The 25771-nt window shown below is 37.9% G+C and overlaps 3 protein-coding genes across 3 annotated transcripts in view; 1 reads left to right on the top strand and 2 right to left on the bottom strand.

Annotated features, from left to right (window-relative positions):
* LOC110946484 (butyrophilin subfamily 2 member A2-like) overlaps positions 1-25771 on the bottom strand; it is a 417600-nt gene that overhangs the window by 99983 nt on the left and 291846 nt on the right. The gene's annotated exons all lie outside the window — the stretch shown is intronic.
* On the top strand, positions 5378-12097 carry LOC110970257 (butyrophilin subfamily 3 member A2-like). The gene is made up of 7 exons (XM_051943917.1): positions 5378-5426; positions 6084-6147; positions 6899-6983; positions 8283-8624; positions 9873-10151; positions 10233-10346; positions 10588-12097. Exons 3-7 carry the CDS (start codon positions 6905-6907, stop codon positions 11262-11264), a joined length of 1491 nt encoding a protein of 496 aa, XP_051799877.1. The 5' UTR covers positions 5378-5426; positions 6084-6147; positions 6899-6904; the 3' UTR covers positions 11265-12097.
* Positions 12381-17428, bottom strand: LOC110970256 (low affinity immunoglobulin gamma Fc region receptor III-A-like). Its single transcript, XM_051943945.1, has 5 exons — positions 17224-17428; positions 17075-17128; positions 16708-16953; positions 15282-15527; positions 12381-14014 (listed from the first exon to the last, which is right to left on the bottom strand). Exons 1-5 carry the CDS (start codon positions 17375-17377, stop codon positions 13872-13874), a joined length of 843 nt encoding a protein of 280 aa, XP_051799905.1. The 5' UTR covers positions 17378-17428; the 3' UTR covers positions 12381-13871.

The raw sequence follows: 25771 nt of genomic DNA, 5'->3' as shown, positions 1-25771 counted from the left end.
CAGAGCAGCTTCTTCCCTCAGACCATATCCCTCATGAACAATAAACCAGAAAGTTATTTAGGACTTCTGTCAGTGCAATATTCAATACATATACAATATTCTAACCTCATATGCAATATTCTTTTGTGCAACATTGTAATTTAAATAATATTCAAATTTACACTTACTTACAAATTTACACTTACGCTGGTTTACACTTACTTTTACTCAATACTTCTACTTACACTTGTTGCTTTTCCTTTTTAGAATTCTCAGATTTAGATTTATTTATTGATTCTTTTACTGTCTGTTGTTGTTGCTAGGTGCTGCTCTCTATACCCCAAGTCAAATTTCTTGTGTGTACTCACTTGGCAATAAAGGCTTTCTGATTCTGATTCTGATTCTGGGCAGATGAGTCCAATTTTCAGCTTTATCTTCCTCCTGCTAATGTGAAAGTATGAAGAAGACCAGGCGAAGCATTTCCTCCAGCATGTACAGTACCTGTCAAGCATGACGGAGGCAGTATCATGATTTGGGGATGCAGGAGTCACTGTCTGTGACAGCACATGGAACTCTGCCAAGTATTGTGCCGTTCTCCAAAATCACATGTTCCCTTCTGCACGTACACTATTCCGTCAAAGTGAAAGTTAGATGTTTCAACAAGATAATGCTCCTTGTCACACCTCCAGGGGCAGTAGAACTTGGCTGTAGGAGCACAATATCTAGATCTTAGAGTAACCAGCTCAACAGAAAGTGTTCTTTTGTTTGCTGTAATATTGAACAACACTGCCAGCGTCATCGTTTTCCTCTAAAAAAACAGTGCTTGCCTGAACAAAACTAAAACCATAATCTAACATCATTTTCATCTGTGCTGACAAAAGTGAAGGTAAAGCACTGTTTTTACTGCTGCAGCAGGATGAATGAGTGCTGCATCCTGGCTTTGGGTTGGCTGGTGTTTTGCTCCTGTGACTTGTATTAACCAATCATGTTAGAGGACACACTATACAGGTGGGCAATGGTTACTCACCGTTCTCTTGCTTTGACGTCAGGGGCACGCCTCCACCCCCGCTCCCCTTCCACCTCATTTCCTGTTTGCATTTTTGCCGGCAGGTATGGTAGCATTCGCCGCATCGTTTGTCCTTTGTTTAAGGTTGTTTTTGTGTGTTGTGGTTATAGTAGCCATTTATTATCCTTATAGAGTCTCCGTGGTGCGTCAGAAGTGAGTCGCACAAAGGCTGCTTTGTGTGTGTCCAGTTCTACCTGTGAGCCGCTTGTGGTCCGTTACCAGTAAGTCCCTTCTGCTTGCTGTCGCGTACTGTGGTTATGTTGCATGCATGTAACAGCTTGTCATTTTAGGCTGTTACTTTGGCTGCGGTCGTTCCCTGTTCTCTACTTCTGGACCGATGCACTGACTGGTGTGGCCGCCATTTGTCTGGAGATGTGCTAGCTACGCTGGATCACACGCAGGAAACGCTACTGCTTTGCCTTCGTGGGTTTGTTTTGCCTTCATGGGTTTGTTTTGCCTTGGTGGGTTTGTTTAGCCTTCATGGGTTTGTTTTGCCTTCGTGGGTTTGCTTTGTCTTCATGGGTTTGTTTTGCCTTCATGGGTCTGCTTTGCCAATGCCGTTGGTCGGCTTTGTCCTCTTTCAGGCTGTTATTTTTGTTGGGCTGCCTCGGCTTTTCTCTGTGGCTGCTGACAAATGTCCTACCTGCTGCTTATTTTAAATGTTTGTGTCACTGATCTATAAATAAATTCTGGATGTTGCATCCGACTAAGCGTGCAGCTAAACTTTGAAGTAAGCGGGGCTGGGCTAGCAGCCATATTGCGGGCCCCAATAAGCAGTAGTGCAGAGTCCCGGGCTTTGGCTTAAGCATATAGTTTTATGTGAAGGCCTGCTTAATAACAGCCTCAACTATTATTTCTTGTAAATAAATTCTGCGTGTCTTTAGCTTATTATAATTATGTCTATAATGTAGAGGGGAGAATTAGAGATGTCTTCAACTTTAGGCAAAAAAATTAACAAACTACTTACACTATAAAAAACAGACACTTGCTTTAGTTACAGTAATCAGTACTGTACAGTACTATATGCACAATGAAACTGTTTTCTGGTTATGCAAAATCAATAACAACTGATTTGTTTAAAATTCAAATAATATTTTATTTTTGTTATGCAATAAACTTAAAGTTTTAATATGTTCACAGTATTACAATATTCCACAAACTACTTCATAAAGCCGCAAATATTTTAGGTCTACATGCCCATGCATGTACATATATATATATATATATATATATATATATATAATATGTAGATGTCTTGAACGTATATTATAAACTGGATTTATTTTAATACTGTAATTTATTCTAACAACATTTTTAAATAATGTAATATATACCATATTACAATATTAAACAAAGGTACTTTACACAGCTGCATATATATACAAGTACATGGATTTATCACAAAACCCTTATGTATATATATATGTATATATGTATATATATATATATATATATATATATATATATATATATATATATGTATATATATATATATATATATATATATATATATATATATATATATATATATATATATATATGTATACACACAGTATATACAGTGGGTACGTAAAGTATTCTGACCGCTTTAAATTTTTCACTCTCTGTGTCATTGCAGCCATTTGCCAAAATCAAAAAAGTTCATTTTATTTCTCATTCATGTACACTCAGCACCCCATCTTGACAGAAAAAACAGAAATGTAGAAATTTTTGCAAATGTATTAAAAAACAAAAACTGAAATATCACATGGTCAGAAGTATTCAGACCCTTTGCAGCGACATTCATATTTAACTCACATGCTGTCCATTTCTTCTGATCCTCCTCAAGATGGTTCTGCTTCTTTATTGGAGTCCAGCTGTGTTTAATTAAACTGATTGGACTTGATTAGGAAAGGCACACACCTGTCTATATAAGACCTTACAGCTCACAGTGCATGTCAGAGCAAATGAGAATCATGAGGTGGAAGGAACTGCCCAAGGAGCTCAGAGACAGAATTGTGGCAAGGCACAGATCTGGACAAGGTTACAAAAGAATTTCTGCAGCACTCAAGGTTCCTAAGAGCACAGTGGCCTCCATAATCCTCAAATGGAAGAAGTTTGGGACGACCACAACTCTTCCTAGACCTGGCCGTCCAGCCAAACTGAGCAACGGTGGGAGAAGAGCCTTGGTGAGAGAGGTAAAGAAGAACCCAAAGATCACTGTGGCTGAGCTCCAGAGATGCAGTCGGGAGAAAGGAGAAAGTTCCACAAAGTCAACTATCACTGCAGCCCTCCACCAGTCGGGACTTTATGGCAGAGTGGCCCGACGGAAGCCTCTCCTCAGTGCAAGACACATGAAAGCCGCATAGAGTTTGCCAAAAAACACATGAAGGACTCCCAGACTATGAGAAATAAGATTCTCTGGTCTGATGAGACCAAGATTGAACTTTTTGGTGTTAATTCTAAGCGGTATGTGTGGAGAAAAGCAGGCACTGCTCATCACCCGCCCAATACAATCCCTACAGTGAAACATGGTGGTGGGAGCATCATGTTGTGGGGGGGGGGTGTTTTTCAGCTGCAGGGACAGGACGACTGGTTGCAATTGAAGGAAGGATGAATGCGGCCAAGTACAGAGATATCCTGGAGGAAAACCTCTTCCAGAGTGCTCAGGACCTCAGACTGGGCCGAAGGTTCACCTTTCAACAGGACAATGATCCTAAGCACACAGCTAAAATAACAAAGGAGTGGCTTCAGAACAACTCTGTGACCGTTCTTGACTGGCCCAGCCAGAGCCCTGACCTAAACCCAATTGAGCATCTCTGGAGAGACCTCAAAATGTCTGTCCACCAACGTTCACCATCCAACCTGACAGAACTGGAGAGGATCTGCAAGGAAGAATGGCAGAGGATCCCCAAATCCAGGTGTGAAAAACTTGTTGCGTCATTCCCAAGAAGACTCATGGCTGTACTAGCAGAAAAGGGTGCTTCTGCTCAAAACTGAGCACAGAGTCTGAATACTTCTGACCATGTGATATTTCAGTTTTTCTTTTTTAATACATTTGCAAAAAAAAATCTACATTTCTGCTTTTTTTCTGTCAAGCTGGGGTGCTGAGTGTACATTAATGAGAAATAAAATGAACTTTTTTGATTTTGGCAAATGGCTGCAATGACACAGAGTGAAACATTTCAAGGGGTCTGAATACTTTCCGTACCCACTGTAGACTGAATGTGTATTTGTGTGTCCTTGTACTGCACTTTCTGATTCATTCTCCGTGTTTGTTTATAGTGTAAACCAACAGTCGGCTGAAACAAGGAAGCTGTGTGTAGAAAATGTTAAGCACTAAGTCCAAGTTGGCATCTTTGCAGCAGATAGCAAGTGAACACTTCTGTCATGTGGTAATATTTAACTAGTAGATCAGTTATAAAGTAAAGAGCCAGTCACATCACATTTTATCCAGATATGAAGTCATGAAGTTTTTCAGGATGGGCTTTGTTCAAATTACATTTAAATCAGAATGTGACGGTAATGGAAAAAAAACTCTACTTTTGAAAGAATTTGTTGTATTATTACATGTTTGTACTGCTTTCCTGCTGCATGAAATGTTTGGAAACATTTGGAAATGCCATGTGCATGAGGGAATGGACTTGTTCTGGGACAGTGTTTATTTGGGTGTTTAAGTCTCATCAACACGGATGTCAAAATCCAGGGTTTCCAGCAAGAACACCACATAGAACAAACATGATCGATGTTATTCACTTCACCTGTCAGTGGTCATAATGCTGGGACTGATGGGTGTACATATATAAATTCGGCTTCACCTGCGAAGAAAAGCACACACACACGTTTGTGTAGCTACTATGTGGGGACCATGCAGTTTGTAATGTGCACATGAGTACCTTGACCTGAATCCTCAAACTGAAATGAGGGCAGGGGTTTTTTTTTATAAACTGTCAACCAGTTTTTGTGCAGCACATTATTCAACTGTTAAAACACAACTCGACCTTAAATGAACACAGAGAATGAATCAGAAAGTGCATTACAAGGACACACAAACACACATTCATTCTTACTATGTGATAAAAACTGACCTCTGATAAGCGGTTTGTGTCACTCCCTCAGATGTGAGTAGAAGTTGCTTTAATAGGTTTAGTTTACATTTCATGTGTACATAAACTGAAAGAAAAAGAAATCATCTGTATAACTGCAACAGCTGTGGAAATGCACAGAACACAAGATTTTTATTTTTATTTTTTTAGAATTAAAACCAAAGAGGCATGCAAATGTAAAACACTGAATGTAATCTAGGGCAGAGAAACCTTATCGCCCCACGGTCTAAAGTCCACATTTTTATTGCAGGATGTTTTATTCAGGGCTGACTCTGCGGCGTACAGCAGCACAACAGGTATGTGGGAGTTCTACATGAAACATTAGTTTTTTTTATCTAACATCATGATATTGTAATGTACTTATATATTGTGTATATTATTTGTGTCATAGAAAGTCAAACTGCAACCATCTTCTGCTTTATTTTTATACACATCCAAACATCTGTTCCTTTAACACCAGTTAGCAGCTTGTGAAACATAAACTCAGGTGTACGTCTGTATCTGAGATGAACTTTTCAGATTGTGAAGCCGTTCGACGCAAATCGAGTGTCTAATCTGTAAAGTGGCTACTTAAACTGATCCACAGTGCCTGTGTAACAGACTGTCATATATGACATTGTATTTCACTAAAATCCTCCATTAGTTGCGTTTTATGTTCATGTATTCTCGTGCCTGTCTCTTTAATAGCCTGTATGTGTGTGTTCCCAGCAATGTGCACTGAACATGCTTACTCTGGCCAGAGCCATAATCTGCATGGCCAGAGGTCAGTCACAGTTTGAGCGCGCTTCTCTGACAGAAGTTTTTTAAGTTATTATATGTGTCTTAAGTGTAGCGTGAAGCGTTGTGGGTGATTTTGTCTAGTGTGAAGATCATTTTAAGTCATTTTCGTGAAGTTTTGTTGCTCCAATATGTGTTTTATTCCCTTGCCAGTCTGAATGTGTGTTTTTTGTCAGAGAGAGAGAGGAGATTGCTGCTGAGAGAACACCAGCTCGTATGTGATTGATTTCATTCAAACAGGTACGAGAATAGCTGTCATTATGTGACTTGTTTTGTTCGGTAATTAGTTTTCTGGATGCTTTTTGTTTATTCGTATGACCGTACGAATAAACATGTCGCTAAAGTTATTACATGTTGTCGCTAAAGTATTACATTTATTTGAAAGTATTTTTCGAGGTATTATATTTGCATTAATATTTATTTGTCTTGATTTATTCTGATAAATATGTTTAATAATTTTTTTGTAAGACATTGGTTGTTTTCTTAATATTTTTGTACGTGTATATTTTATATGAGTCGTAATCTGCATGGCCAGAGAGAGAGAGAGGAGACTTGCCGCTGAAAGCACACCAGCTCGTATGTGATTTCATTCAAACAGACATTAAAAGTGATCCAGACAACAGATCCGGTCCTGAGCTTCATTTTCTGTGACACAGTGCAGAGAGGGAAAACCACACCAGTTACACATGTTAGGTTCAAAGAACGAAGAAGGTTTATCAACAGCGCTGAGAAATTCAAACATAAATAGAAAATCAAAAGTATTCCCTTCTTTACTACGAGTTGTGTCAGTAGTCATGGACCAAAGCAGCGTTTCTTTATGGATTTTCTCATTTTTGTCCAATTGAAAATGTATTTGCCGCCATATTTTCTTTTATTTTAACTGTTACATGTTCTCATCTGCTGTATTCTCTGACAAATTTAGACAAAGATCATTTAGATTTTATATCTCACATGTTTTAAAGCTAAGTTGCTTATTTTTTCCTACTTTCAGAATTCCATGATGAGTCACATTAAGGTCCTCTTGAAGTCTGAGCTCGGTGTTTGGATTTTCCTTCTCCTGACGCACTGTTCTGAAGGTAAACTGCACTCAGCCACACTATTTATCATGTGAAGACCAATGATTAATGTGTCACATTTTCACCAAAATCTGTATAAATCTACATTTTAAATCCATTCCTGGTGTTTGCATAGTTTGTGATTGACTAAGGACAGGTGAAAATATTCTTGCAGCAGACTTTCAAGTTAAATATTCACACAATATGTAAGCCAAGGCTATAAAAATCACAATAAGGTTAGATTTTACGAGTGGATAAGATAGGATACCTCAAAGCAAACAACTTGTGGTTAATTCATTGATATGCCTTGAAACTGATTATTATTCTGGATATTTGCAAGTAAGTAATACAATTTTTGTGACCTACTGGACTAAGTTTAGATGTTTAAAAAAGACATGATTTTTCTCATTCTGTAAAACGCTTCATCACTTATGTCTTAAACATCCTGTTTTAAAAAATTTGGAATATTTCTTATAAATACGTTTCATTGTGACAAATATAAGTAACAGAAAAAAATCCTGGACTGTAAATGAAGAGTTTCAGAGTTTCAAAGAGTGTTTTCTGTATGACATATTAACTCCCGTTATTGTGGAGTTTGCAGACCTGTTGCAGGAAAAAGAACACATATAGCACAATGCAAGGAAGAGAAAACCTCCAGAACATAAAAGATGAACTCTTTAAGGTCAGGAAACCAGAGAAAGATTGTGGTTCAAGTAGTAAAAGTAATAAAAAATCGCTTCAGGCTTTGATGAACATAAAACAGCCACATTTATGGCTTAACTACCACCCTGACCATGCTAGTTCCTATATTAGACTTTGTAAGTCGTGCTACTCTAAAAATCTAAATTATTACAGATCTGCAGCACAAACACACACTGTGTCAGCTTTAAACTTTGAAAAAATTGTTGTTTGTGGACATGCTGACAACATGCTAGCAATTGTTAATGAAGTTGTTCTGTGATAGCTGACAAAATCACCTCATTTGAAACCACAAAACCAACCAAGTAATGGATTTTTAAAAATTGCAAGTCAAGTGGACATGGTGAGTTTGGCATGCGTGGGTTGCTTTGCCGACCATGCATGATCCTGGATGATCCCTCACTTTCTTACAAGCAGCTCACAGACCACCACAATGAAGGAAGATGCACCAATAGCTTAACTGAAACTTATTGGAATTTATTTAAGAAAAATAGGAAGTCACAGTGAGGTGTGGCAGTAAGAATCACTGGTTTATGTTCACTGTTTCGGTGTGATTCAGTCTGATCTGTTAAAGTCTTGCAGCAACAAAATTGTCAGAACAGACTTGTGTTTTTCTTTTAGGTCAGCATCAGCTGATCGGTCCGACTCAGCCAATAGTGGCGATGTTTGGTGATGATGTTGTGTTGCCATGCCGCCTGGAGCCTGCAGTAGACGCTGCAGCCCGGACTGTGGAGTGGTCCAGACCTGACCTGCAGCAAAGACTTATCCACTTCAGACGAGACAGTGTAGATCTTCTGACGGAGCAGAATCCATCGTACACGAGGAGAACATCACTGTCCATCAGCAAACTGAAGTCCGGAGACATTTCCCTGAAACTCTCCAAAGTGAAACTCTCTGATACAGGAACATACAAATGCAACATTCCCAAATTTAATACAGAGTCTGCAGTTGAGCTTGTTGTGGGTAAGTTGGCATTAATTCACTTTACACTTTGGGACGAGGGTACTGAAGGCATTTTGGTTCGTGAAAGGGGCATTTGGGATGTCCAGGTGATGTTTATGTTGATTCAAAGGGATCAATCAGTGTCATAGATCAATGGAACTGACAAAAGGGGACTACTGAAGACATTTTATCCAAGCTGACATGATATGAGTAGCACCTTAGGGCAACTGGACTGACCACCAATGCATTAAGTCTGAAAACTCATAGTCAGGCGAGTTTTGGACAAACGAGATGAGCTTTTTCCAGAGTCACTTTGTGCCAGAGGTGCAAATTACAATAAGTGGCTCTTTGGTGCACCAGAGCATGTAGGACAAGAAGCCTAATAAAAAGGACATCTGAATAGACTGACTAGAGGGGGAATTAAACTGACAAAAAGAGGACTTCGAATGACCACAGGTCCAATGTAGTTGATCTACTGGTGTTCTGGCTATCCAAGGCAGCACTTTGACCAGAGCACATTGGACAAGCAGAGTAAACCCAATGGCTATTTGGATCTACTAGAATATTTTTTGCACTTGGAATAAGGCCATGAGGGCTTACCTGAAGGGCACTTTAACTAAATACGTGGCTTAATGTTAATTTGAGAGTACTGGGCCAACCTGAGAGGCAATGGGACCAGTCAGAATGGTATTTTTGCTGAGCTATGGTGAACTTGGGTCAAGAAAGTTATCAGAAGACAAGTAGAGTAACCACAGGGGAAGATGTACCAGCCAGACTGGCAACTGGTTTGACTGAAGGGGGCATTTGAACCAACCACAGAGGGAATTTGCTAAACCCAAAGGGTAGTTAGGCCAACCAGAATGGTTCCTACACTTGGAAAAAGCGCACAAGGGTTTACCACAGGAGTAGTTTGGTTAACTATAAGGGTTAATGTTAGTTTCAGTGTTCTGGGCCAACCTGAGGGGCACTTGGGTCAAGTGGGTGATATAACAGACATTTTAAGTGAATATATGGATGCTTGGATGTGTAGCAGGGGTAAATGGGACAACCACAGGGGTGCTTGGAATGAGTGTAGGGGATGGGGTTCAATGAATAGTATTTTTGATCAAATGGGGCACTTGAGGTCACAACAGGAGTATTTAGGTTCACAACAGGGCCAAATAGATGTATTAGAACAGAATTTGGACCAAGTAGAACAATTAAGATGATTGAAGAATAATTTAATTTTTGTTGCAATGTTACCTTCCAACTAATTTTTCTCTCTATTAGGTTCTGTTTCCTCACCTGAAATAGAGGTTTCAAAGGATAGCAGCTCAGTGGAGTTACAGTGCAAGTCTGCAGGCTGGTATCCACAGCCTGAGGTGTTGTGGCTGGACGGTGATGGAAACCTCCTCTCTGCTGGACCTACAGAGACAGTCAGAGGTCCTGATGACCTCTATACTGTCAGCAGCAGAGTGACTGTGGAGAAGAAACACGGCAACAAGTTCACCTGCAGAGTCCAGCAGAACAACATCACCCAGACCAGAGAGACAGTGATCCATGTTTCCGGTAAAATGTATGAGTTATTTACAATCAAATAGTTGAAGTCGAGTTTTCTAAACACATCTTTCATGTGTTTTGTATTTTCAGCTGATCTCTTCATGGTCCATTCTAATCTATCTGCTCGCATCACCACCACTATGGCTGCTTGTGTCCTGACTATTGCTGTGGTCATATTCATTGTATGGAAATGGGGACAAACCAGTGAGTTTTGGTCAACTTTTTAGTTTATTCCAAACCAGAAGTTACTTTCACAAATTGACTGTAAATTTTATTTTAATTTCCATTTTAGAGTGAAGGGTCATGTTTAGCTTTTCCACATTTAACTATTGAGCTGTTGAGCTTTAGTTGCTTCATATTTCTGCTGTACTAAACCAAAATTTGATGTAATTTTCATCACATCCATTTAAAACTAAACTCAATCCCCTGCTTTGAATTCACACAGGAACCAAGAGGCAAAAAGAAGATGAAGCTGAACTCAGGAAAAGAGAAATGTGGATGATAGGCAACGACGTAGAACTTGAGCTTCTGATGGAGGGACAAAGAGACAGAGAGCAGTCCATGTTAGGAAGTGAGAAAATGAAGTATTTGAAAATGAAAAAGGCAAAATTTGATGAAGAACTACAGAAGAATAAGGAAGAATTAGAACATGTGCAGCAGGTGATTGAAGTGTTAAAAGAGCAGAAGGACGATCTGAAGAACCAGAAAGAGAAACTTCTGTCACTACAGCAGGAGGAGAAGATGAAGGTAAAAGAGATAGAGACGAAGAAAGATCCACTGTTGGACAAAAATAAGAAGAAGCGAGAAAAGGCCAAAGAAGAGGCGACTCAGAAAAAAACAGTACATGAGGAACTGTTAAAGAACACAGAGAAACTCCTGGAAACAACTGAGGAAATGATTGTGAAAATGACAGAGAGGAAAGGAAAGTTAGAGACAAACAAGGAACAAATTCTGAAACACCTTAAATCTACAGAGCAGGAGATAGAAGAACTTCAGAAGAAAGTGGAAGAGTCAGAAAGAAAAGAGGACAAAGATAATCCACCAGTCAATATAAAAACTACTGGACATCAACAAGAGAGACCTCAGGATCTACCAGAAGAAGAACAGAATAATCCTTGCTGATTTATTTGTCTATCTTTAGTCCAAATTACATTTTCAACATTAAAAAACACAATTTGTCCAGTTTAGAGATTTACCAGCTGACCTGCTCACATCCTGCAGATCCAGACGAAATATGGACATAGGATGAAAACAAAATGAAGTGAAATGCTGTTTTTCCATCATCACTGTGTTGTCTCTTTTCTGTTTGTATCCATTCTGTGACATTTACAGACCTGACCTCTCCATTAGCCAAATTATATGATGCATTTCAAACAACAGAATTTAATCTTGGTTTCCATGAGCCCTGCATGGTTCAAATTATCAGTGTAAGCTTTAATGTCAAGATCTCACAACATCATATGTTCATGGTTAACATGTACATTTTCTGAAAAATAAAATCATAATTCAAAGCTGTTTCTTAATCAGGAAAAGAAAAAAAGGAAAGATAGAAAGTTAGAAAGTTTTCTGAGACATAAACATAAATGTTCACTATGACTGTGCTAAAACAATGACTTTGTGCAGTTTGTTCAGTAAATTCATGTACGGTTTTGCTTTACTAATATCAGTAATATTTTGTACTATATGTGAATTGAAAAATCCAAGTTTTAAACTATGATTTACTTGAAATTACTGGTTTCATATCATTGTTGTTGTTGTAAATGTTGCTGGTTTCAAGGGACTTGCAGATTTTAAAAATGTCATTTTCCAAATTGTCCTGTGTCCTTTAGTAAATGCTGCCCTCTGATGCTAAGATCAACTTTATATATATATGTGTGTGTGTATACACATATATATATATATACACACACACGTGTGTGTGTGTGTGTGTGTGTGTGTGTGTGTGTGTGTGTGTGTGTGTGTGTGTGTGTGTGTGTGTGTGTGTGTGTGACTGAATATGTTGCTTTTAAAAAATATTTCTCAGTGTTTCTTTTTTTATTTTTTTATTGGTAATTCATAGTCTTGTGTTATGAATACTTTTTTAATCAGTTCATGTCATCTTTTTACTTTTGTGGAAATAAATCAGTTTTCTGTGTTAAAAAATGTGAACAGATAAAACTTCTTCAGCTGAACGCTTATATATATAGAATTAATTAGAGACATATGAAGGATCACTGAAGTTATGAAATAACATAAATATAAATGCCAATGTCTTTATTGAACTTTGAGAATCTTCATTAATATTTTTAATACAGTAAAGTATATTCATTTATAGGCTCATTGAAAAATCTGACACAAAATGAATTCTTATTTCTTAAAATCTTGATGTTATAACGCAAAACAGTGACATAACTTTTTCTGAAGATCTCTTTAATGTTTTCTCTTTATGTTCTTATGGGTTTTATTTCTATGAAGCTTACATTATTATGAGCCTCTTTAAAATCTAAAACAAAACCCAGTTCAAGATACAGTTAAACATACAGAAGATATATAGCAAAACTCTTGAATCTCTGTTTTGCTGTTTTCTTCTTCTGACAGACTGATATTAAACCACTGTCACTGTTGTGGCTGAAAACTTTTCAAACTGTTTATTCCTTCACACATTTTGTTTTTCTCACAGTTTAAAATGTGTCAGAACCAATATAATAAATAAGAACAACACAGTCATCTGTCCTCCACAGATGCCTAAAACGATGGACATACTGGAGAGAATGAAGAAAATGTTCTGAGAAAGAGCTCAGAGTCCTGTTAATACTTTCTGTGGTATGTTTTCCTTTCATTCCCAGAAGGTAGAAAGATGTTCTATAAATGTTTGTTCACATTGTTGGACTGTGGTGCCCTAACATTCTCAAAACCGAATGCTTCACTGAGAACATTCTTCCTTTTGTTGTTGTAACATTGTATGAACGTTTTCTAAAGTGTTTCCCTCAACCATATCCTCAAAACATCCTGAGAACATTACATTACATAGTCTTTGTCAGTATATCGCAGTACAAGAACGTCTCATAAAGAACGTTGTGTCATCTGAGATTTCAAAAATGTCTTGAAAATGTTTGAATGTTGTGACAGTATCCTTCCTTTGTTATTACTGGGGAACGTGTTACCGAAGAATGCTTTATAATGTGTTCCCTCTAGGAAAAAGCAAAATGTTCACCTTTAAGTTAGAACACTAGAGGAACATTTCAAAACAACCTGTATTAAAAACATTTTCTCATCTGAGGCCTCAGCAACATCTGGAGAACATTTTTTCAATGTCATTTTGAGAACGTTCTTCCTTTATCATCATGGAACATTCGATAATGTGTTCCCTCAAAAACATCCTCAGAACATTGCAGGCAGAATGTTCCACCTTTGTTAATGTCTTATTAAAATAACCCGAGGCCTTGATAACATCCAGAAAACATTCTTTCTTTGTCATCATAGAACACCATCAGTGTTCCTGACAACATCCTCTGAATGTTGACATTCAAACATTATTTTAACTTTACCGGAACATTACTGGAAATTAGAATATTCTTAAAATGATATTTGAATCTTTGATTCGAACATTTTCTGTAAAACTTGCAGGTAAAGTTGTCAGATGTTGTAGGAACGTTCTTTGCCAGCTAGGTAGAAGGATATTAGTAACCAACATACAGCAGAGGCTATTTGCTAAAGTCTCACTATTTGGTAGAATACTAAATGCAACTTCTATGTCAGTCTATGTTTCCCCCAGTGAAGGAGTCCCACCTCCACCAGCAGCAGAACCAACATCACTATGATGAAAACTGTCCGTAAGAGCCGGTAGATTTGGCAGGACTGGTTTGAAGACTGGGGAGTTGCTCTGTAAAGTGCTGCAAGAAACAAACAAACAAAAATTATATGTATAGTTGTAACACCAATGGGACAAGGGTGTTAAGAGTTTTGGTAGAAGACAACTGGACTTCTTTTGTTGGTTCTTAAAGATGTTTCAACCTCCCAGCCAAGAGGCAGAAGATTACACATATTTTCACCTCTAAATCATGTCTTCTGCTCCATTAATGAACCAAACATGTCACAAGAAACTTTCTGGTCATAGATCCCTCCTCTGTTTACAGATGCTGCTCCAGTTTAAGAGAGACGGTTTCTTTAACTCATGTCTCAAACCATGTGTCTTCTCTGTCCAGAATGTGGATGTCGCTTAGCTTCTATGTGAGTGTTTTATCCCTAGATAGAACCAGCTGTTGTTGAAACCTCCATAAAGAAAATAAGCAAAGTCTCTTTAACTGAAATATGGGGTTCAACAAGAAACTGTTTTAGAGATGTTGTCGTTTACGTATACAAATTATGTATTGTAGACAATTAGCAGATTATACATAAATGTCTGTTGTACTTTATAACTATTATTATCATCTGCTGACTGTTTACATATATAAATGCATGTTGATGGCCCAAGCGTTTTTTTCTAAAACTACAAAATCTGTATCTCAGAGTTATTATGAATAATAAATAAAAGATCAAGAAAAATGAACAAACCATATATCTTAATGTAAGTAAGATTTCACTTATAAATAAGAAAAGTATATTCACTGATGATACACAGAAGAAATATTTTTATTGAAAATATGCAAAGGAAACTTTTTCAACACAATGTTGTAATAATATTAATAATGATATGCATAATTATGATTTCTTTCTTCTAGAATAGGAAAAATGAAAAAAATGTGAAAATGAGATACATGCTGATTTACAAAAAGTTGTGTTTGATTTATACTCGACGTTTTAATGCTTTTTAAGTTGCCACAGATGTTGGGTGAGTAAACACTGCACAAATTTTTTTTTAAAAAGAGCTCAAAGATTTGTGTTCAGTTGTCAGTTTTTTAATAGAAAGCTTAATTTAGAAATTTGTAAGTGTTCCCTGAGCACAATTAAAATCTAATATGAAGATTAGCCTTTTTTTGTCTGGATTTACACCTCTAGCAGTTTAAGATCGTAGTGGTTTTGCTGAACTGAATTACATTTCTCAAACGCTGATTGTTGTTTTTCTTTGAAAACTTGATATTTTAGAAAACACAATAATCTGATAAACTGCTTTAATTTTCACTTCTGCTATTGTTAAAATAACCCGTCTTGATGTCTCACCTCTGACAGTCAACCAGCTCTGTGGCGATTCTCCAAATTCTGAGATGCTGCAGCTGTAGAGTCCTTCATCAGACGTGGAAACTCTGCCAATGATCATCTCTTCTGTGGTGCTGGTGCCGATGTGTCGACCATCTTTAAAGAAGTCAGCTGTGTGGGCTGAAGAGGTCATTTTAGTCTGACAACGCAGAGTCACATTCCCTCCCTCCATCACAGGAAGAACTGGACTCTCCAGGATCACAGCTCCATCTGTCAAAGAAAAAAAAATCATCAGTACTGTTTTAATGTAAGTCGTGCTTTTTAACCATTATAACAACTGTTTAAACATACTATTCAACAATGTTTTACAAAGAGAGAGTAAACTTACACACCTTGATGTAAAACCTGGCAAGAACACCAAACCTACCATCAAGCATGGTGGTGGCAGTATCATGCTCTAGGGCTTTCTAAAAGTGCTTCTGGACTGGTCTCAGACTGCATGTTGGACTGCTTTTAGACTTTCTTGGGACTGGTTTATGTTTGGTTTCAGTCTTGGTCCCCTTGGTTTTGGATGCGATTTAAACTTGGTTTAGGGTTTATTTTACTCTTGATCTGGTCCTGGATGAGGACTAGTTCCACACTGTCTTGGGCAGGTCTTGGACATTTTTTGAGGAGTGGTTTAGATTTGGTTTTGGTCCTGATTTTGTACTGGGTTCTGACTTTTTTAGGACTGGTTTCAGACTGCATTCTGATTGGCTCTGGACATTTTCAGGACTGGTTTCAGACTGTCTTTGGTCAGTCTTTTTAAACCCCCAAAACACTAAACCAACCATCAGGCATGCTCTGTGGAACTGGAGATTTACAGACAGAAAATGGAATTATGAAGAAGGAGGACTATCTTCACATTCTCCAGGAAAACCTACAATTATCATCAGAAGGTTGATCTTGTACACAGTTGGATGTTTCAACAAGACAATGAGTCCAAACTCACATCAGACATGGCAAAGAAATGGTTAAGTCAGGCTAAAAAGAAGGTTTTAGACCAGTCAGTCAGAAAGTTGTGACTGAAACCCATCAAGAAAATGTGGACTGATGAAGAAACAAGTCTGAGTGAGAGACAGCAAATTTAGTTAAACTGTACCAATTCTGTTCACGGGACTCCAAGATAAACAAGAAGACTGTAGAAGAACCAACTGAGGTGGAAATGGACAAATTTAACCAAATATTAGTATTTCTGTATGCCCATTTCTGACCCAACAGATTTTGTCATTTTTCCTGAAAATCTTTAATAAATCTATAAGAATAACGAAATTCAGAGCTATAGGAGTCATTGGAAACTCAACACTACCATATACATGATCTTTTACAAGTGGGTGTGAACTTTTGTTTACGATTGTGTTTTTACGGGTTTTTGAGCTCACTTGTCCCTTCAGTAAATATGTTTCATTACCTGTGACGGTGATGTTGACAGCGTTGCTTCTCTCTCCTCCACCTTCACACCAGTATTCTCCACTGTCGCTTAGAAATGCTGGTTTGATGGTGCAGATGGACGACCAGCCGGAGACACATGTGCTGACTTTTCCCTTTGTCTTTCTCAGGACGGTCCATCCAGTCGAGGTGTTGAATCCCTCACAGTTAATGTAGAGGGCGCTGTGTTCAAAGAGCTGCAGTCTGCTTGGAACGATCTGAGCAAAGACTGCAATTTAGACAAATATACATGAGTAAAAATAATTGGAGGTACAGAATATGAGCATTCAGACTTTTAACTTCAAAAAAATGTCTGATATTTCTGAATCAGTGTAGAAAATGCTACTTACATACATCTTGGGCACAATGAAGGTGAAATTGTGCAACCAGCAACACATTCCTCACTGGAGAGAAGAAATAAAGAGAAGACTGTCAGACTTAGTTCTGATAATTTGAGTATTTAAACTAAATTTAAAGGAAAGAAGACATCAGTACTCACACAGTCGGATGCAGAGCGCTGTGTCCTCCATGATGACTGACTGAACATCAGCCTGAGATAAAGTCGAAGTAAAATGTAGGTTAGACCGTCCTCTTCCTCGGTGACTGTCAGATAATGTCGATGCAAAAATAAACTTCTGCTGAAGCTGTGTCATGTAGAGCAAGACTCGTTTTTAATATCTGCTCCTGAATCTTTGTTATTTGGGTCGAAATCCCTCCTCGAGGCTTTTGTTTCTTTAGATTAGGAGCCTGTGTCGTTTATATTCTGACACAACTCTGTCATAGAGGAACGTCATTCAAACTAACACAACAATACTTTGTCAACAGTTTTCTGTACAACATCTCCAAAGAGACACAAGAAACACAATACAGTGGTATTGTTTAAAGAAAATAAGATAGACTGGTTTGACAGAAATTGTATTTGAGACCAAAAACAGGCAGGAGAACCTGGAAGAGAATATATTTAATGTACAAAACAACAAATATACAAAAGACAAAACACGACTGGAGGGAGGAAACAGAGAGCAGCAATGAAAAATAATCAGAAAATATTATCTGCATTCGGACATTCTGTATTGAATAGCATCAGAATAGCATCAACCAGAGCAGATTTCTGTTTTGTTAATCCCAAGTGTGACTCACTTTTAAGATGCTTTTATCCTTTTAAAAGATTCTAAATTGACCCAAATGTTTGCACGGTTGTGCCGCTTATGTTGGCGTTTCTTCTTTCAGTTTTCTTTGTTGTGTGGAAACAGAACCCACACCAAACCAATGTGTCAGAGGTTCCAACTCTTTGACTAACAACTAACCAGTACAACATAAGAAATCACAGCATGGTGCCTGTCTGCATGTAATCAGCTTTTCATTAAAAATAATTAGCATTTTCTACAGAAAGAAATGGAAAGTTTTGATCAATTGTAATTATTCTTTTACCCTCAGAACTTTAAAACCTGCCATTCAAAGGCATCACGAAAATGACCATTTGTCAGAGCCAGAAACAAGAAAAAATTTGAACCTTTAACTGCTCATGTGACATTTGGTTCTGTCACAACACTTAACCAGATCAAAGCTTGCATTTGCGATGTTTCATCGAAGGTTCTTTATTCTAAATGTCTCCTTTGACACTTCTGTAAATATATACAGTTTATTCTGAACAGAATCTGTAAAAAACACAAAAAAAAATCTATATTTCTTGCTACAGCCTTGAAGCCATTAAAAAATGCAGAAACTTTGCGGAGTCCCGAGTTTTCCTTGTTGTAAACATTGATTACAGTTTGTTTTAACCTTTGCAAAATAAATAATCAAAGGAAGTTCCACTTCAGTTTTCCATTGTTTCATGATTAATGTCTTTAACATTTTGCTATACTTCACTGAAGACATTTCTGGGTTCTCTCTACATCTTCTTGGTTGTTTTGTTTCAAAAGAAGTGCAGGACTTTAGATTGACTCATCTAGGAGGTATTGCCCCTGACGACACAACTCCAAGGAGGACAGGGACACTCAAACTTCTCCACCAGGAAGATGTAGCGATTCTTCAGGGGGAAAGACAAAAATAGAAGCTCTATGTACTTTGAGTAGAGAATCAGAAAGCGAAAATGTGGAATTTTGTTTAAGACAAAAAAAAAACAAAGTTTTGATGAAGTTAATAATATTCTTGAAAGGCATCTTGAATGACCATTTATCAGAGTCAGAAAGTTTGAACCTTTTGAACCTTAAACAACTTGTGCTACGCATGGTTCCATTATAACACTTAACCAAATCTCAGCTCCAAATTATGATATTTCATTAAAACTGAGATATAACTTTGTCAAACTTGAGAGAACACATTTCTAGGTTTTATCTCCTATGGCCCACAGTGAAATGTGAAATGTGACAGGAGCAAAACACAACCAGGAAACTCAGCTTGGAGTTTGTAGAGCTTTAGCTTAGTGTTAAATTTATGTTTCATTAAGTCATGAAAATGGTTGTCAGTGTGTAGTTTCTCATAACTCATTTTATTGTGACGTATTAATTGTACGAATTATTTTCAGACCCCAGCGTTTCAGCAGCGTCAACCACAACTTCTTTTCATAGAGACAGAAGACGCTGTGGTTTGTCTGCTCAGGGTTTCACAGACGCTTTCTGTAGTCAGAGAGGGTCCTGAATCTGGAGACCCTTGAGCTGAAAAAAGTCTCAACCTGAGCTACCTTCAAACCTCAGAAATGTTTTCTCACAGTAGACAGCAGCCACAGCAAAACTTCATTTTATTTATTAATTTCAGGCTCACAACCATTTTTTGGTTTGGAGCACAAACATTTACATAACAAAACAAAACCAAACATGGCAAAGTATATTACTTTAACAAAGGCAGGACATTTTTCAAAAAGGCGCCGAGCCTACAGATAATATTTGTATTTTCGTTCTGCATTAGATATATAAATTTAAACATAGAAGGATGCCTTACATAAAAATTAGCTAGGTATTGTTATTCATTTACAGCTTTCAGCAATGAAATCAGCCGAGAACATCTTTAAACAGACAACAGCAGAAACCAAAGATGTCTTCTATGTCAAACGGTACAATAAAATCACAAACTGTTTCTACAGTTCTACAGTTCCTACAATTTGCAGGAACATTTAAAAATATCATGTTAAAGCAAACAAATGCAGCTTAGAATATAGTAAAGACAGTTCACACTGTGTAAGATGCGACTTACATAGGATTTCTTTCTTTGTTGTTGGATTTATTTGGATGTGGCGTCCATCCAGATTAATTATCTGTGGGAATTGAAGCAGAAACGTCTCATGCATGTTATCATTGTTGGGTTTCCTTGATGTTGGCTGATTGTTCGATTTTGTTGAAGAACAAATGGAAATAAATGGAATTAAGGCATATTCACATTAACTGACTGCACAACTACTACTAAGAATAACCATTTGATCAGTCATGCATTTTTTTTCAGATTTCTGCTGTTTATTTGACATGCGGAGTCCCCCATGGCTCAATACTTGGTCCTCCTTTTTTCCCTTCATTTACTTACATTCATTTTGTCAAATTAAGCAAAATATGAAAATCTGTCCCATTATGCTGATGACATGAAGCTTTTCAGTTAGTGTAGTGAACAAATCAATGATCAGCAGAAGCACCTCATCTTTGCTACAAAAGTGATAAAACATATTCTTTTGGTGTCAGACTCTACCTGAAGTGTATTTTTGTCAGTGGACAGTTCATTTTTTTTACCTTCATGTTTCCAATGGTGATATTTTCTCAGCAGCAACAGCAGCAGCGCCGCAGATAAACTGGTACAAACAGTTAATATGAGGAAATAGATGAGAACTGGAGCTTCTTTTGGAGTATTTTCTGTCAAGTGATTGAAATAAATTGTAATAATCAAATTATTATCATGACATATGATGAATCACATTAGGGGGTTGAGGGTCTGTACCAAAATTTTGTATGTGTCTTGAATGTGATAGGTTTTAAGAAATTAATTTTCAAAAGTTCTTCACCTTTGACAGTGAGCCACCTCTCTTGTGATTCTCCAGCTCCAAGAATGTTACACTTGTATTGTCCTTGGTGAGATTTGGAAACACTCTGGAAGCTCATGTTCCCTGTAGAGCTGCTCCCAATGAAGTGTCCATCTTTATAAAAGTCAGCAGTGATGCTGGCAGTCACCTTGTTCTTGCAGTGCAGCGTCACAGCTTCCCCCTCCATCACGGGAAGGTCAGGACTCTCCAGGACCACAGGAATAACTAATCAAATATGAATTCACACAGTTGAAATTGATTTTTATGCAATTATTAATCACATACAAGCCAGAGTCTCAGATAAAGACTTGCAGAAACGATAAACTGCCTTTCAGACTATCATTATGAATTAATGTTCCTTGATTCACACATTCACATCTTGCCAGGTAATAAGTGTCCTTTTCTGTTTTCAATATAAGCACTCTCCTGTTAAGACTACGATATATCTGATACTTTTGATGCCCAAAGTTGGTTCCAGAGAAAATCGGCAATAATAAACCAAAACTAGATTTTGTCTTTAGATTGTGCCGCCTGGAGTGGATGGAAAACTGAATAGGTTTCAGTTTTGACCAGAACTCAAATGTGTTTTTCATCCTGAAAATGTCATGTTTCTATCTGCTGTACTGGTGAAGTTATGAGGCTCAGAAATGATGGAAAACATCATATTTCCACCCACCAAGATGTTCTTTAAGGATCTGTAACTAAATATTCTCTGCATGAAGGAAAATCTTTACATGTCTTTCTGATATACGCTGAAGTTGCTGTGAAGTGTAGGTAAAAAAAATACTGTTGATTCTGAGGAGGACAAATTGGAGGAACTGACTCATTTTAAAACACTTCAGTCTCTAACCTCTGACAGACAACCAGTTCTCTGGTGATTCTCCAACATCAGAGATGCTGCACTTGTAGAATCCATCACTAAATCTGGAAAGATTCAGATTCGAAATGATTCCTGTCGAGCTTTTTCCAATGGAGAGGCCATCTTTGTAGAACTCAGCGATGAAGTTGGAGGACATCTGCTTCGTCCTACAGCTCAGAGTCACATTATCTCCCTCCATCACAGGATGGACTGGACTCTCCAGGATCACAGAACCACCTAAACAACAGGATTTCACAAGTAGTTTGTGTCAAGAAATACTTTATATTAAACTTATATGACACCATTATTATCTTATGAGTATTGCACACTTCAGGGTGAATATGGTCTCAATTGAACCATCAGAGGGTTGCGCAGTGATTCGGTGGTAAGCACTGTCGCTTCACTGCTAGAAAATCTCCAATTCACATCCCGATCTATGATCTTTCTGTGTGGATTTTGCATGTTCTCCCTGCTGGGTTTTCTCTGGGTATTCGGCTTCCTCCTACAGTCCAATATCATGCAGAGGTTAATTGGTGATTCTAAATTGTCCATAGATGTGAATGTGAGTGTGATTGTTTGTCTCTATATAGACTGGGGACCTGTCCAGGGGGTCCCTTGCCTTCACCCTAAGTTAGCTGGGATAGACTCCAGACACCTCATGACGCTAATTAGGATAAAGCATTGTATAGATTATGAACTTTCAGACTTGATACCAACATGGATTTGACTGTCCAGTATAGCTACAGGCTACAGTGTAGACTCTCAGAAAGAGAATAGTTCCAAAATGGTTTTCTCTGGCTCCTAAAAGCTCCATCATCAGTTCAATAGTCTCTTCACATAATTTGTGTGTTTTTAGCACCATTTTTGTTTCTTCAGGGATCCATTTGTTTGATGAAACTTTGACATACCTTTTGGGGTCCATCTTGTGGAGGTAAAAAAACAGTTTTTTCTAGTGCATTACATTTTGGTTATAACCTTCGTTTTTAGTGTAAGCTGTGTTCATGAACATTTGCTTGCTTTATGATCAGGAGAAAAAAATCTACTATCATAGCCTGTTCCCAGGTTGGACACCAGTTTTATCAGGTTTATTTTACGCAACTGTTGTCGATGTCAAACCAATCACATCGACCAACGGGTTATGAACTGAGTGAATGTTTTGCTGTTTTCCTACCAGTAACAGTGACGTTGATGGTGTTGCTTCTCTGCTGTCCTCTCATTTCACACCAATATTCTCCACTGTCATATTCTGTTGATACACCTTCAACTGTGCAGGATCCAGTTGATGTTTCCCAGTTAGCAGCACATGGTGCAGTGTTTCCTTTGACCCTCTTCATCACCCTCCATCCGGTCAGTCCGTTCAGTCCTTCACAGCTCACAGTTAAGGTGTCGCGTTCAAAGTGCTGCTGCCTGTCTGGATCAACCTGAGGAAAATCTGCACCTAAAACACAGATTTAGACACTGAAATACAAGATTCTAGTCAACAAATGCCCTGACATTAAGATGTCAAGGCAGTAGTGAAGGTGATTCTCATTTTGATCATGCATTTGGACGTGCAGCAAAACCACTGTTAGACTGTCTGACACAGGGAAGAAGCTTGATACTTGAAATTTATTCAACGGTTGTATCGCCACATTCTGTTTTAGTCACAAAACCATCCTGACTGATGCATTTGAACATTATATTTGTGTTTTTTCTAAAACTGGACCAACAGGCATCAAAGTGTAACGACTCACCATCTGTTTGAGAACAACTGAACGTAACCAGCAGCAGCAACAACAGGCTCCTCACTGGAGAGACAAAGAAAGAACTGCATTCAAGAAACTTAACATCAATATTCCTTTGAATTTAAAAGCAATTTCAATTCTTATAAGTGTCCTGTCACTGATTAATTTGACTCTGTATATCTTTAAAGAAGTACTCACACAGAGCTGTGACCTCCATGCTGTGTTGCTGCTGCTGACTGTTTGAGCATCAGGCTGAATATAGAAAGTATTATTCATAAACTCCTCCTCTTCCTGTGGTTCTTCTGAGGGGACACAAAACATGTGGACAGTAAATCACATGTATGACGTGCAGCTACACTGAAAATGTCACATTTACAGCTTTACTACCCTCAAAGCAGAATATTTTCAGGTCGGTAGTGTAAAAATTTTGCAGGGAAACATAAAAATGCACAATGATGGTCAATGTTTTGGAGTGTTTTTTATGTAAAGTATTTAAAGGACAAATAAGTGTATCATCCTCTATCAATCCCACTCTGCCATAGATACAGGCATGTAATGTCATGTGATTTACTGCAGAGGGCAGAGTGGGACTGACAGAGGATGATACACTTATTTGTCTTTTAAATACTTTTAATAAAAACACTCCAAAACATTGACCATCATCGTGCAAAATTTTTACACCATCAACCTGAAAATATCCTGTTTGTGGGTAGTAAAGCTGTAAATGTGACATTTTCAGTGTAGCTGCACGTCATGCATTTGATTTACTGTCCACATGTTTCGTGTCCCCTCAGAAGAACCACAGGAAGAGGAGGAGTTTATGAGCATTACCTTCTAAATTCGGCCTGATGCTCAGACAGTCAGCAGCAGCAACACAGCATGGAGGTCACAGCTCTGTGTGAGTACTTCTTTAAAGTGATACAGAGTCAAATTAATCAATGGAAGGACACTTGTAAGAAATGCAATTGTTTTTAAATTCAAAGAAATATTGATGTTTTTGAATGCAGTTCTTTCTCTGTCTCTCCAGTGAGGAGCCTGTTGTTGCTGCTGCTGGTTACATTCAGTTGTTCACAAACAGATGGTGAGTCGTTACACTTTGATGCCTGTTGGTCCAGTTTTAGCAGAAACACAAATATAATGTTCAAATGCATCAGTCAGGATGGCTTTGTGACTAAAACAGAATGTGGAGATACAACCGCTGAATAAATTTCAAGTATCAAACGTCTTCCCTGTGTCAGACATTCTAACAGTGGTTTTGCTGCACGTCGAAATGCATGATCAAAATAAGAATCACCTTCATTGTTACACTTTTGCAAAACAATATATCTTAATTCCAAGGCATTTGTTGACTAGAATCTCTTATTTTAGCATCTAAATTTGTGTTTTTTGGTTGCAGATTTTCCTCAGATTGATCCAGACAGGCAGCAGTACTTTGAAGGCGAAACCTTAACTGTGAGCTGTGAAGGACTGAACGGACTGACCAGATGGAGGGTGATGAAGAGGGTCAAAGGAAACACTGGACCATGCACTGCTAACTGGGAAACATCAACTGGATCCTGCACAGTAGAAGGTGTATCAGCAGAATATGACAGTGGACAATACTGGTGTGAAATGGGAGGACAGCAGAGAAGCAACACCGTCAACATCACTGTTACTGGTAGGAAAACAGCAAAACATCAATCAGTTCATAACCCGTTGGTCAATGTGATTGGTTTGACGTCAACAGCTAATATTTTTATAGAATTTTGTTCTTGATCTAGAAGCCTGTAAATGCTGATGAACACAATTGACGCTGAGTAATATAAAGATTCTAACCCACGATGCCTAGATCTGGGTTTTCAAAGTGTAGAAGAGTAACTGCTCCTGAACAAATTAGTTAAAATCGTCTCTGAATTTGAGCATTATTTCTTCAATGTACAAATATTGCACATCAGATTAAAACATATTTAGGCCCATTGCTGTATTAATATAACATAAATTATATATTTTATTATAGCAGCTCTGCCAACTTTTCCGCTGAAGTGCTGGTGGTACCAACTTCCTTGGTTGGTCGCCCCTCCCCCATCTCCTTATTTGGGTTCAGCATTGCCACAGCTATTAATCCACCATACATGCTGATGAGTCGCTGTTTTTGTGTCACCATGTATGTTGCATGGACTTTCAGTGATACAAGACTTGATGTTTTATCTTAAAATACATGTATGTTGGCGCCAGTCCTCTTCTGATATCAGTCACAAATTAGAAACATCTGCTTAGCGGTAAATACTACATTTTACCGATGTTCCCGAAACGTCTTACATGCTGGATGCTACAGTAGATGCTGCCTGAGGCTGCAGTTTAGCAGCTCTGACAGAATCGGCGATAGATAACAGTGAAATTTATTGTTTTACACATCAGACAGGGAGAGACTGAGTCAATGTGGAAGGAATAGCACTATTTTTAACCACATTAATTTGTGCAC

This window comes from Acanthochromis polyacanthus, chromosome 23 (assembly GCF_021347895.1).
Source record: "Acanthochromis polyacanthus isolate Apoly-LR-REF ecotype Palm Island chromosome 23, KAUST_Apoly_ChrSc, whole genome shotgun sequence".
In the NCBI taxonomy this organism is placed as follows: Eukaryota; Metazoa; Chordata; class Actinopteri; family Pomacentridae; genus Acanthochromis; species Acanthochromis polyacanthus.
This window is presented reverse-complemented; position numbering and strand designations above follow the sequence as displayed.

What these genes read in the sequence shown, in the direction of transcription:
- LOC110970256 (XM_051943945.1), bottom strand. Translation starts at nt 17,377, where the DNA reads ATGACACAGCTTCAGCAGAAGTTTATTTTTGCATCGACATTATCTGAC. An exon ending in TCATTGTGCCCAAGATGTAT is followed by an intron (nt 16,954 to 17,074) that starts GTAAGTAGCATT and finishes TCTAAATTGCAG; the next exon opens with TCTTTGCTCAGATCGTTCCA. An exon ending in TGTCAACATCACCGTCACAG is followed by an intron (nt 15,528 to 16,707) that starts GTAATGAAACAT and finishes TTTCTTTGACAG; the next exon opens with ATGGAGCTGTGATCCTGGAG.
- LOC110970257 (XM_051943917.1), top strand. Translation starts at nt 6,905, where the DNA reads ATGATGAGTCACATTAAGGTCCTCTTGAAGTCTGAGCTCGGTGTTTGG. An exon ending in CCTGACGCACTGTTCTGAAG is followed by an intron (nt 6,984 to 8,282) that starts GTAAACTGCACT and finishes TTTTTCTTTTAG; the next exon opens with GTCAGCATCAGCTGATCGGT. An exon ending in GACAGTGATCCATGTTTCCG is followed by an intron (nt 10,152 to 10,232) that starts GTAAAATGTATG and finishes TTGTATTTTCAG; the next exon opens with CTGATCTCTTCATGGTCCAT.